This window comes from Opisthorchis viverrini, assembly GCF_000715545.1.
Source record: "Opisthorchis viverrini unplaced genomic scaffold opera_v5_13, whole genome shotgun sequence".
NCBI lineage: Eukaryota > Metazoa > Platyhelminthes > Trematoda > Opisthorchiida > Opisthorchiidae > Opisthorchis > Opisthorchis viverrini.
Genome location: NW_008751669.1, coordinates 694,737 through 705,685, shown reverse-complemented (window position 1 = coordinate 705,685; position 10,949 = coordinate 694,737). Strand labels below are relative to the sequence as shown.

The 10,949-nt window shown below is 43.5% G+C and overlaps 1 protein-coding gene across 1 annotated transcript in view; it reads right to left on the bottom strand.

Moving 5' to 3' along the window:
• The window catches only part of T265_01206 (hypothetical protein), a gene marked incomplete at both ends in the record, with an annotated part of 30,586 nt that extends 19,943 nt beyond the window's left edge, over positions 1–10,643 (bottom strand). The window contains 6 exons of the mRNA XM_009165191.1: positions 1,639–1,839; positions 4,030–4,154; positions 8,411–8,625; positions 10,078–10,229; positions 10,272–10,339; positions 10,559–10,643. Coding sequence (XP_009163455.1) covers positions 1,639–1,839; positions 4,030–4,154; positions 8,411–8,625; positions 10,078–10,229; positions 10,272–10,339; positions 10,559–10,643 — 846 coding nt within the window. The remainder of the gene's footprint in view (positions 1–1,638; positions 1,840–4,029; positions 4,155–8,410; positions 8,626–10,077; positions 10,230–10,271; positions 10,340–10,558) is intronic.
• Between the last annotated feature and the right edge of the window lie 306 nt (positions 10,644–10,949).

Sequence of the window (10,949 nt, the reverse complement as noted above, 5' to 3'; positions counted from 1 at the left end):
ATTGACCAACCTGGTATGAGAGACTCTGTGAGTGTCGCGCGGACAACCCCAGTAAAGCTCAATGGGTCTCCGAGGTACACAAACCGCCACACCACGGTAAGGTCCAGTCTCTTCGTGACGGAGCTTCATCATTATTCATTTTCGAAACGTTACTCTCATGAAAGTCCTTTCCAGAGTCCTGAAGATTACTTCAGATTTCTCTTGTCTATATGAAATATTATCGGTCCCGAAACACTCCCAGTTGGGTCACATCATGCAGACCGATATTGCTCTTCATTGAGGGTTAAACAGAGTATCTGAATACCCACTGTCTCGAAGTCCATTTACGACTTCGATCTGGAATGCTGTTCGGACAACTTCTTCTGTGCACTGGCTTCTAGAACCTTCATGAACATACTTGGGGATATTGATGATCCTTTTGGTCTCAAGTGTAAACCACGGAGTAAAACAAAATGGGTGCGGTACAGGCATGCTTATATACCTTCCACTGTTTTATCTACAGTATGTGTGTGATGCCTTCTAGTGACAACTTCTTGGTTACTTCTAAAGAATCCCATTCCGGTATCTGTGGGTCCTCCGTCTCTAATGAAGCTTTTGAAACACATATTCAACACTGGGGATTATTTCTCCTGCTCTTATGACGCTTTTTTGCACTCCGAAATTTATGCCCATTTCTAAAGACAACGTTCTTCCGCACTTTATAAATTTACTATACTATAACAACTATTGGGCGGTCTACTTAGGCATAATGAAAGAATGAGTCGTGGAAAGTAACCGTATAAGTCCATCTTCGCGCTGTTGTCCTTAGACACCCCTCCCATTTGTCGCTTCGGCGTTGAATGCTTAGAAATCTGCGCAACATAGCGTGATCTGAAGGTCGTTGAGCCAACATGTGTAGTGATGGACAGTAGATAAACGCTGAGTGATTAAGTGAATCCCCTGTTTTGGAAATGACTTAGTCGCCCAGGAAGCTGTTCTGGCAGAAGCGAGACCCATCTATTGGTTTAATCAGATACGTGGCGATCATGCTGTGCTTCAGCGTTTGTTGTTGAGTACAGATCGTCTCCAACGCTGCCACTCGAATGCGTTTACTTGATGCATTGATCTGACCATATGACTGGCTGACCAATGAGCGCACATGGTAAACAACCTGGCGTTCAATCGTACATCAGTCGCTCGATAAGTGAAGTACATATTGATCAGATGGAGCAAATGACCGATTCAGTGTATCAGATGGTTCTGGCAACACAATGTTTCTAAAACCACGTGCCATAGGTAGTACTATTCTATCATTAATCGGAATGTGGTGAGAGCACTCTGGCCTCAGAACGTTCACCAGGGCAGCTGATACGGACGCAGAAGGTCAACTATCCAACTGAACAAAACACACCCTTGACTGTACAAACCTTGATCTCAAACACGCCGAACACTCGAGCGACACCAAACTAGGAGTTGGATTGGGCGAAAGAGATCATCGCGTTTGCTAGAAAACGTCTGTCTAGGATGAAAAGCACCGAAAATTGAAGTAAATTTTCAAAGGAACCTTAACAAACATAGACCACAAGCATGCGGTAATCGACTTTCACTAGTAACCAACGCCTCGAGTCAATCCTGCAAGAACACACAGCACGCACTCACTTCCAATGTTGATACAAGGCGATGATATTCAACCAAGTTTTCGTGTAGTCCGGATGCCAAACTTTGAGACATTGGCCCAGCCAGCCGATCGTGTTGAATACGAGTGATGAATTGTCGCACGCGATCATGCAGCCATCCACAATCGGAAATACGCATAATCGAGTCACAATCACCGGGATGAATGTACACATTGTTGGAGATCTAGGGCAACGGATGAGATGGAACTGGATGAACGCAGGGCTAAGGAATTGGAGTCAATTTTGATGTTCTCAATTTTGTTAGTTCAAAAAACAGCGAGTAAGAACATTCGATCTTTTATTTATATACGCAACAGGCAGATCGGTCGATGGAAAAAACGAATATCACAACACCACCCAACCCTTGAAGAAATACCCTGAATGACAGCAGAAAAAACTCCTAAAAGGGGGGTATTCCCTAGTGGGGGGGACGGCGGTAACGAAATCGCAGCTGAACTGGGTGTTTCAAAGAAAATTTATGGTTGCGTCTGAGAAATTTCCGCGTCAGCACGAGTAAAAAATTTGCCTGATCTGATTGTAAATCATCAAATGGATTAAACGGGAGCGATTCACCAACATTCAGGTTCAAAGTTCACACCTGAATAGTACGCGGTCGCCGACTTTACCCACGTTATCCAAATGACGATTCCCAAGCAGGACAAAGCGCACAGCTGGGCATGATTACCTGGAACTAGTACTAATCAACGTCAGTCTGTTCGTCCATTCGTAACCACTGACAACCAGTTTTGCCAGGTCACGGTATCCAACCAGTCCTCCGATTGTCCATTCTTTACTTTCGGTATTCCCAAAATAGTTTCGTACTTATGAGGCTGCAGAAGTAGAAGTCCGATTTTCTGTATTTCCGTTTCAAACACGTGTTTTCTTAGTCTTTCATATGTTTAACGTGTTTTTTTGTTGCCATCTAAGTGTGTAGGTACTTTTCGCCTCCCGTTCGAGTCAGACAAAACGTTCACCGCAGCAGACCTTGATCGAACCAAATGGCTACACCCAGATGGTCGCGTGGATTAGACGCTCTGCCATTTGCAACTATATTCAATCCTTGAGGCAGCAAGTATACTTTCAAGATAACATTCTTGACAGCAAGGGATGATCTGGATATTTCAGTTTGAAAAAATCAGTTTCCAATACAAATCAGTTCCAACACTCAATGGTTTGGTGAAAATCAGCTAGCGGCACAGCAAGAGAGGGAACACAAATTCATTTTGGGGTTGAAAATTAAATTACATCAGTTCAGCGCTTGCTCAATTCGGTCCTTTCAGAAAACGTGGTAATTGTTTTCCTTATTATTGGTTAGGTTTTTTCGAAAATCAATAAGTACCCGACCGACATTTTGTAAATCCAAACGGAGCCTCAGTTCAACAAACACTACCATAACTGAGACGAGAATGAAGTGTTCACCGTCGAAAGTTTCTCAAACTGCGGGACTGTATTTTAGATCGTGGCCGTTTCGGAGTCGGGGTGCGGACTCAGTGAACTATCTTCAGAAGTTCCATCAAGAAGTACTTTTCACATTTTCAACCAAGAGAATGAGGAGTGACAGGGATGCCCAATAAAGTCATGCTACAAATGATCGAGGTGGAACAAGTAAAGAGACAAAATAAGCTGTATTAAACTTGAAGAAACACCTTCAAAAAATGTACTTCCTTGTGAAAGGCTGACCAATAAATAACGCATTGCATATTTACTGCATTAGAATTGTGAAACTTCCGTTGTACCTCTCCGACCAATTTCGTGAGTGAACAAAATTTCCTACACCCTTGGATGTAAATGCTTCAGATAATTAATAACATTGCGTACTTACATCATAAGGAACTGCTGGCTTTCAATTGAGCTATACTTGAGCAAGAAATACTAAACACTATAAGTAATCAAAAACACGCATTGTTATGCAATTAGGATTACTAGGAAATCGAGAAATATCGAGTTACTACTATGTAATTCACCCTGTCTTCCAACTGTGTCAATCTCAGTCGGTGTTTGAACTAATAAACATTACACTAAACGATGTTGTGCCCGCATCCAAGACTAAATTGTCGGCTACGTGCAGTGAGGCAAAAGGAGTTCACTAATGTGGCGGCTAAATGTGTCAACCGCATTTACGACACGGGTGCTTTGAAGTAATAATCGAGTAGTAATTTCGAGTCTGTGGCATAGAACAGTTCTATTGTGATACCTTATTTCTGTTAGGTTCTGGATGGGTGGGTGGTTTTCTGGAGGAAAAAATGCAAATGAAAAAACTCGGTGCCCCCAAAAAGGTCTCTTCGACCGAGTGACTTTCATTCTCAGGTTTCTTCCAGGGGGCGTAGTGGACCACCAACGCAACAAGCAAGAAAAATCCAAAAACTGGACTCACCCAAAATGCATCTGTGGTCGGATCTGACTTGATTAGGGTGCCACTGACGCCATTCAGCACAAATATTAGCTCCCGCAGAATGTCAGCCTCAGGCACGGTCGGTTGAACAGTTGCAACAGGAGCATCTGCGAAAGGATGAAAGCAAGACTCAGGAAATAAACAGATAAGAGCATCAGGAGGGTATGTACTCAAAATTCGGTGAGATCGCGACTGGGAAACGCACCTCTGGGAACACGCGAAAGACGCGGACTACGAGAATGCATTCAACAGGAAATAAACTACAATATGTTTCGCAAGAGTAGCGACAATACGCAACCACATGACCTTCCAAGTGACAAATCACTGAGTTGATACAGCGTTCAATAACAAAAACTCATACAAACAACCCTTCTAGCCTAACGCACTCACCCACCACCGTGCATCAGCGTTGCACATACCGTAGAAAGTGTGAAGAAAAAGACGAATAAGAAGAAAAGACCATCCAAACAAATGTGTTATTGCTAGTACAAATGCACATTGAAAAGAGTGTGGAAAAATATGCCTGTCCTGATCAAATGCACATAGAACGCTTGGGTGCAAAATGGCGATTGGATGGATGACAGGTGTTAATCAGCTGAGTTGGTTGTTAGCATCTTTTATCGATTTTACGCACCACAAAATGTGTTCACCAATGTGGTAAATGGTTAGAATGCGAGTACAGCTGCTTTCGCGTGGCGGACACGACAGTCAATCGGTCGGTGAGATCGCACAACAACGTACCGACGAAGTAGCTATAATATCAGGGGGGTAAATACGATAAGGATATCTGCCGACGTGTAATAACGAGTCTTCTTGTGTGAATTCCTAAAGGATTAAACAAATTAGCACTGTTCATACTGAGTTCAAAGGCTACGTCCTTGCTTTACACTGATTATCCTTGACACGGTACGAATGCAAGACCCACTTGTAAGAATCAAAAGGGTTTGACTACAGAGAAAAGAAAAAATCTCAAAGGATGCGACAATAAATTTATTGTTAGACATTACTCTGAGCTTCGAGTGGGAGATTGTGACAGGTTCCACTAGTTTTAACCCATTTTTCAAAGCAGGTGAATAAAATCTGAAAGTGGATTTCATGAGTCCATAGGACATAGTTCGAGAGTCATCTGTTAAGTGGAGTTGACATCATAAGAACAGTGTTCGTTAGGATGGTGAAGAAGCATTATTCAGTCAGTTCGGATGGCGAAGGATGATTTCCACCACAAGGACCCCCGCGGAGCAGGGGACATTTGACCACTCACGAGAGAAGCCCTGTCCTGGGGGCGGGTTGCATCAGAGGTCAGGGCTGACAGGAAACTGTGATGTTGACTATCCGGAGCAATGGCCTGTCTTTGGAAAGACGCCAAAAACTGCACCCAGTCGATCTGATGGTAGAATTCCAACCATCAGTTAACAATGGAACATCAGTATTGTATGTGTTACTGTCTAAACTAAAGCTGAGTGCTCTTTTGCAAGAATTCCTTGAAATTCCGTGTATTTCTCACATTCCTTCACTTTTTTTCTCACGATTGGACTTTCGAGACCACGGATATTTTTGAATCCCTCATGGGGTCGTCATCAAGATTCCCAGTAAAACTCTGGATATCCCTCTGAGTTAGACAGGCGACGTTAAATAGCCCCACGAAGCGAGAAGACACCATTTAAGAGATGCTTGGTTGCCAAATGACACTGTTTTCCTACCATAAGCCTCACGCTTTCTTAGTCTGACTAGTAAACTTGTAGGTGAATGGGGTCGAATCGCTGCCACTATCACAGCACACTATCGTGTTTTGACAAATCATGAAGAAAGACTACAAGCTGAAAACTAGCCACGTCTCGGATTGATGTATTATGTACCACGCATTGTTCGGTGGTCGTATCAGGGCTTATTTGCATGGCGGACCATCAACCGGACCGAAATGCTATACCCGGGTTTGCAAGTGTTCATTTTCGGAGGCCGGAAAAAATTTATAGGTTTGGTCTGAGGTTTGTTTTTTGCTGGTCGTTGTGGACGGAGACATCGGCTTGTTAGAATAACGCGGAAAGGATAAATGGTCTGTAATCACATCTGCATGTAGGAAACAACGATAGGAGGAATCGCCATTTTTCTCAGCTTAGTCAGTCACCACCTACGTTGAAGGAAGAAGGTACGAAACCCGAGAATATGTTTGTCCCACCTCCGAACGACAAACTACTCGAATGATGGCAATTAACCCATCAATAATGGACAGTAGTAAATATCTGCGGGCTGTTACATCCAACAAAAATAATTTACTTGCTAAATAGAATCAATTTATTTACCTTCAGAGGATTGGAACTCGGTGAAATACAGAGACCCTTGCAATAGATTGTTGTAAATAAGGAAACTTAAACATGGAGACCTGAAAACGGTGTCTCCGTTTGCATGCCAGAAGCACTTCGATGTCTGACATGCCTCTCCAGAAGGCAGCGGAGTTAATTGAAAAGAATGTCAATTTGACGGTTGTCAATAGCGGGACCGCAATTATCGGACCTCATCAAAACATCTGCAGTTGTGAGGTGAACAAAGTGTCCGCCGCCCCACAAAGTCGCCGTAAGGAACAACTCTACGCTTTATGATGGGTAAAATACGGTTAAGATCAATATATTTCTTGATGGTAAGCACAGGTCACGTCGAACGATATGGAGAAATCCTCGATACAGCTGCTCCGGTATTTAGTAGAGCCATCAGTTTATCGAAAGCAGTATCATCATACATATGGTGATATGTCATATGTCACTGGACAATGCAAATGTGATGCGGAGTGGATTTTAACCGTTCAGGAGTTATTGGACCGTGTAAACCTCTGCTTATTGCTTTAAAAAATCAGTAGGTTTATCTTTTTCGGGAAAATTTAGTAACCATCGGTAGATTTATTGCTGGACAAGGTTTCGCTTTTGACACTAAAGCTTCGGAGACTGCTGAACTTGGTCAACATTAGAAGAGCTTTCCAGAAGGGAAAACGCTACGCTCAGTTTTGGTGCAATGGGAAGATCACCGCCCGGTTGAAAGAACTAGGGACTGTGCGTATAAAACTGACTACAACAACACTGCTGAAGTTTGAACGTGCGAGGAGAACGTATTACCACTACTCCACCGAAGCACGCTGGATGCACCCGAATCATCATATCTGAAAAAGTAACCCTGTATGTAGTGAGGCCTCCAACGGTGAGTAATATGAAGACAAATATAAAAACAACGCAACTACTGAGTACTAACAAAGCAAAGTTATCTGGCAGTCTACAAGTGTCCATGAAGCTACGAAAATGGAAAAGCCGAGGCACATCAATAGATTGACATAACTACGACAGTCATAGAGCGATCACTCTTAAGCATGGGGGCGAGATGGTCCAAATGGTCGAACCCGACCTCAGCCTCTCGACTTCCCCTGTCTAGGTTTGGGCAACCTGACAGTATCCCAGCCCTCGTGCATCCTTCGGGTGGCATGGCAGTTACGCACCGAAAGGGTGCTACAGCTGAACGATACGATACTAATATACTCTTAAGTGCCTTAGACCAAACAATTCAGGTGCGTAAAATGAAAGCTGATAAGTTAGTGGTAACGCGCTCAGTTTGTACAGCAGGTGACCAGAGCCCACATCTCGAGACAGTCAAGGGAATCATTGTTGACGAGAGCACATAAGACCGAGACTCGAGTCCAGTGTTTCGCCACAACAATCGCACCAGGATATGCGAATGAGGGGAAAGTGAATGATGTGGTCTCTCGCTAAACAGTGACGCTTCTTGGAGAGCTAACTGATGCTCCATGGGCATGCAGATATTCAGGAGTTGTAGTGACACCTCGAGGCATATACGAAAACTTTGGCGTTTACCACGCAAAGCTGTCGAAACCAAGTATTGTAGAATGTCTACAAAACCAAATTCCGCAGTTGTAGGTAAGTTACCGGAAAGCAACAAAAGTGATGAGGGCTCACATGAGGACAAGCTCAGTCGGTTACACTAAACGGTCTGTTAAAACGAACGTAGAGGTATGACGATTACGTGAAAAGTTCAACTTATCTATCCCTATATCCGTTCTCTCCTTGTATCGGGTACGCAGTGTTCAGTTCAGCCCAATAATATATGAACGTCATACTGGCGACGGAAAATACTATCGTCACGCGTGAAACAACGCTCGTCACCAGGACCAGCGGTATTAACCGTCAAGGGTGAAAACAATGTCAAATTCACATAATCTAACAGAACAAGAACTTAACCATCAAAGGCTTTTCGCACTAAAAGGAGAAAGTGACGCATGCAAAACAGCATAAACATGGCTTAAACTGCTGACGAGCCAGCATGGAAAAAAGTAACCAGACACCTTCAATCGTTTTAAAGACCTTACTCTTCTGTGTCACAGCGGTTCGGGAACTCGAGCGAGAGATGAGCCGACTAGTCGTCGCTCCAGATGAGGCCCGGCGCCTACTTGCTTCCACTGCGGGCTGACCCCATAGACTAGCCAGTGAGGGGAACGTAGCTTGCCCGGAATGCGTCGCAATACCATTGCTAAACTGTGTGCTGGAGGATGAGCGCCTCACCTGTGACAGCTGATTGGTTGCTCTGTAATCCGGAAGGAAAATGGAATGCAGTCTTTTTGGCGTAAAGCACGTTAAACTAAGAGTGCCATCGTAAACGATATACTTCAGATCTGCCGCACAGGAACGACGGTAGCCATTATGACCAGGTTTTACAATAGCTGATGAATCTTCGATGAAAGTGAGGTGACAACTAGGTATAACAATCTGCCAAGTGACGACTTTTTGCCCATGCCTGTCGCAGTAGGCGAGTAACCTGATATATGTGCTCTAGTTCACATATTTTGAGGCGTTTCCATAAGCATGATCAACAGTCACAGGAATACACAACAAAGGGTATGGAGGGATATGACTCGGGCATATGGGTAACGACGGGACGTAGACGAAAAGTAGCGTTGTACAGAAGCTAGTAATAAATTCACACCTCAAATGTTCAAGGGAGATGAAGACCAAAACGAAACGAGTAACAGGCTGATATGGGGACAAGAGGATTACAGTCTACTTCATACAACATGACATGTGAATAGACCTCGTCTCTAAAATTCATCTTTCAAAAAACTACGATACTGGAGAAGAGAATATCTTTCCAACGCCAAATCCACCTTTTTTCTTTATGAATACTTGCCGGACTATGAATTATGAATAGCAGGTGAATAAACCCAACTAGATAGAACAATGTTCGAAGGCCCACAAGCCACACAGAACAGATTAAATTTTAGCTCTAGACCGAGACTTGGCGGAACAAAACCGATATTGAACTCTGCCGTCAGTAGTCAAACTGCAGTCGGGACTCAGGCTTTTCACCTAATTAAATACTGAAAATCCCGTGATACGGCAATTCTAATGAACGGTAAACACCCCTATTCCAGGAAATTTGGGACTGGATCTGGCTGGCAGGGGATGCTTACTGCGCTCTCATCGCAGGGTGACGCCTTTCCAAAGGCAGTTTTCTTTTGGAAATCGATATACATGGAAGTTTATGTAGTTCGTCGCCCAAGCCAATAGAAACAGCTTGAACGTGACTGTTAGATAGAGAGGAATCGTGATAAAAACCAGGCTCGTTGTTCTACTACTGACACTAAAAAGTAGCTCATTACAACATACATGCTACGACACACTGTGAATATAGGGTCGTGAGTAAGCGGTCACTTGGAACAACACAATTTTCTTCGCCTATCGTATTCTGATCGTACGGCATCTCGGAAGAGACCATAGATAAATGTTCGAGAGCCTAAGTGCAGCACAGTGTAAGAGTTAGTCACTTTGCGGTGATCGAATTTGTAGCAGCCGGAACCAATGTTCCTATGGTAAACGGTTTATAGCTGATAAATTAATTGATTGATTGACAGCCAACCCAATGAGTGTGGTTTCTGAGGGTCACTGAGAAACCAAACAAAATTCTAGAAATGATAACCTGTGGGTAAACGGTTTACACTAAGGAATCCCATGTTTTTAGGAAAATAACGAAACCACTCACGTGACTGAGTGATATCCACTGGAGTGCGAATCATTGACCAAACCAGCATCTTGCATCCGATGGTGTGACGAGGAAAACATATCACTAGATGTCTTTAAACGTAGCAGCTGGTAGAAGAATTGTAAAAGACCTGGAATGCGCTTCAGTGATGACTGCGGAAGGGGATTGAGTTGAGAGAAAAACACAGCACGGACCTGTGTTCGAAGTCTACTGACGAGATGTTTTAGGCGGACCGACTTGGATGCGGCATTTAGATCTATCACTGTGGCTTTAAGTGAGGCAAGAAAGGAAGGTTTGCCTACATAAAGCGTACAAATTCTCCTCCGCATTCAGTGCGAGATGGTACTCATTAACACTACACCGATGCAAGTCATTAGGGTTGAAAATCATGTCTACCTGTCGTAGTTTTCAACATATGTACACAGATGTTCAACTGGAATATCTAAAAAAAGAAGATGCGTAAGGAAGTCTGAGCAATTACCTTTTGAAGATCCCGTACGGCGTTCAGTTCCTTTCAGTTTAGACAATAAGGCATGCAAAAGTATCCGACGCTCACTGCTTTGCATGCGTAACACAAAATATGGACTCGTAAAACAAATATTCTGAAGAAAGTAATAAAAGCCAGTCTGTTATCTAACACCATAAGTGACGATGGGGCTTCCTAATCACGCTACCAAGCTCTTTTTCCAACCAGTCAAGTTTATTGAGTTGAAAATTTTGCGGCTTGTATTGCCCCGGAAACAAATGCTTATTATTGAAGTACTTAAATTACACTGCAAGAAGTCAATCACCAGGCGATTCTAGGCAGTAGCTGGTGGTGTGCATCACCAGGAGTGACAGTACTTTACTCTGATGCTGAACAAAAACGCTGA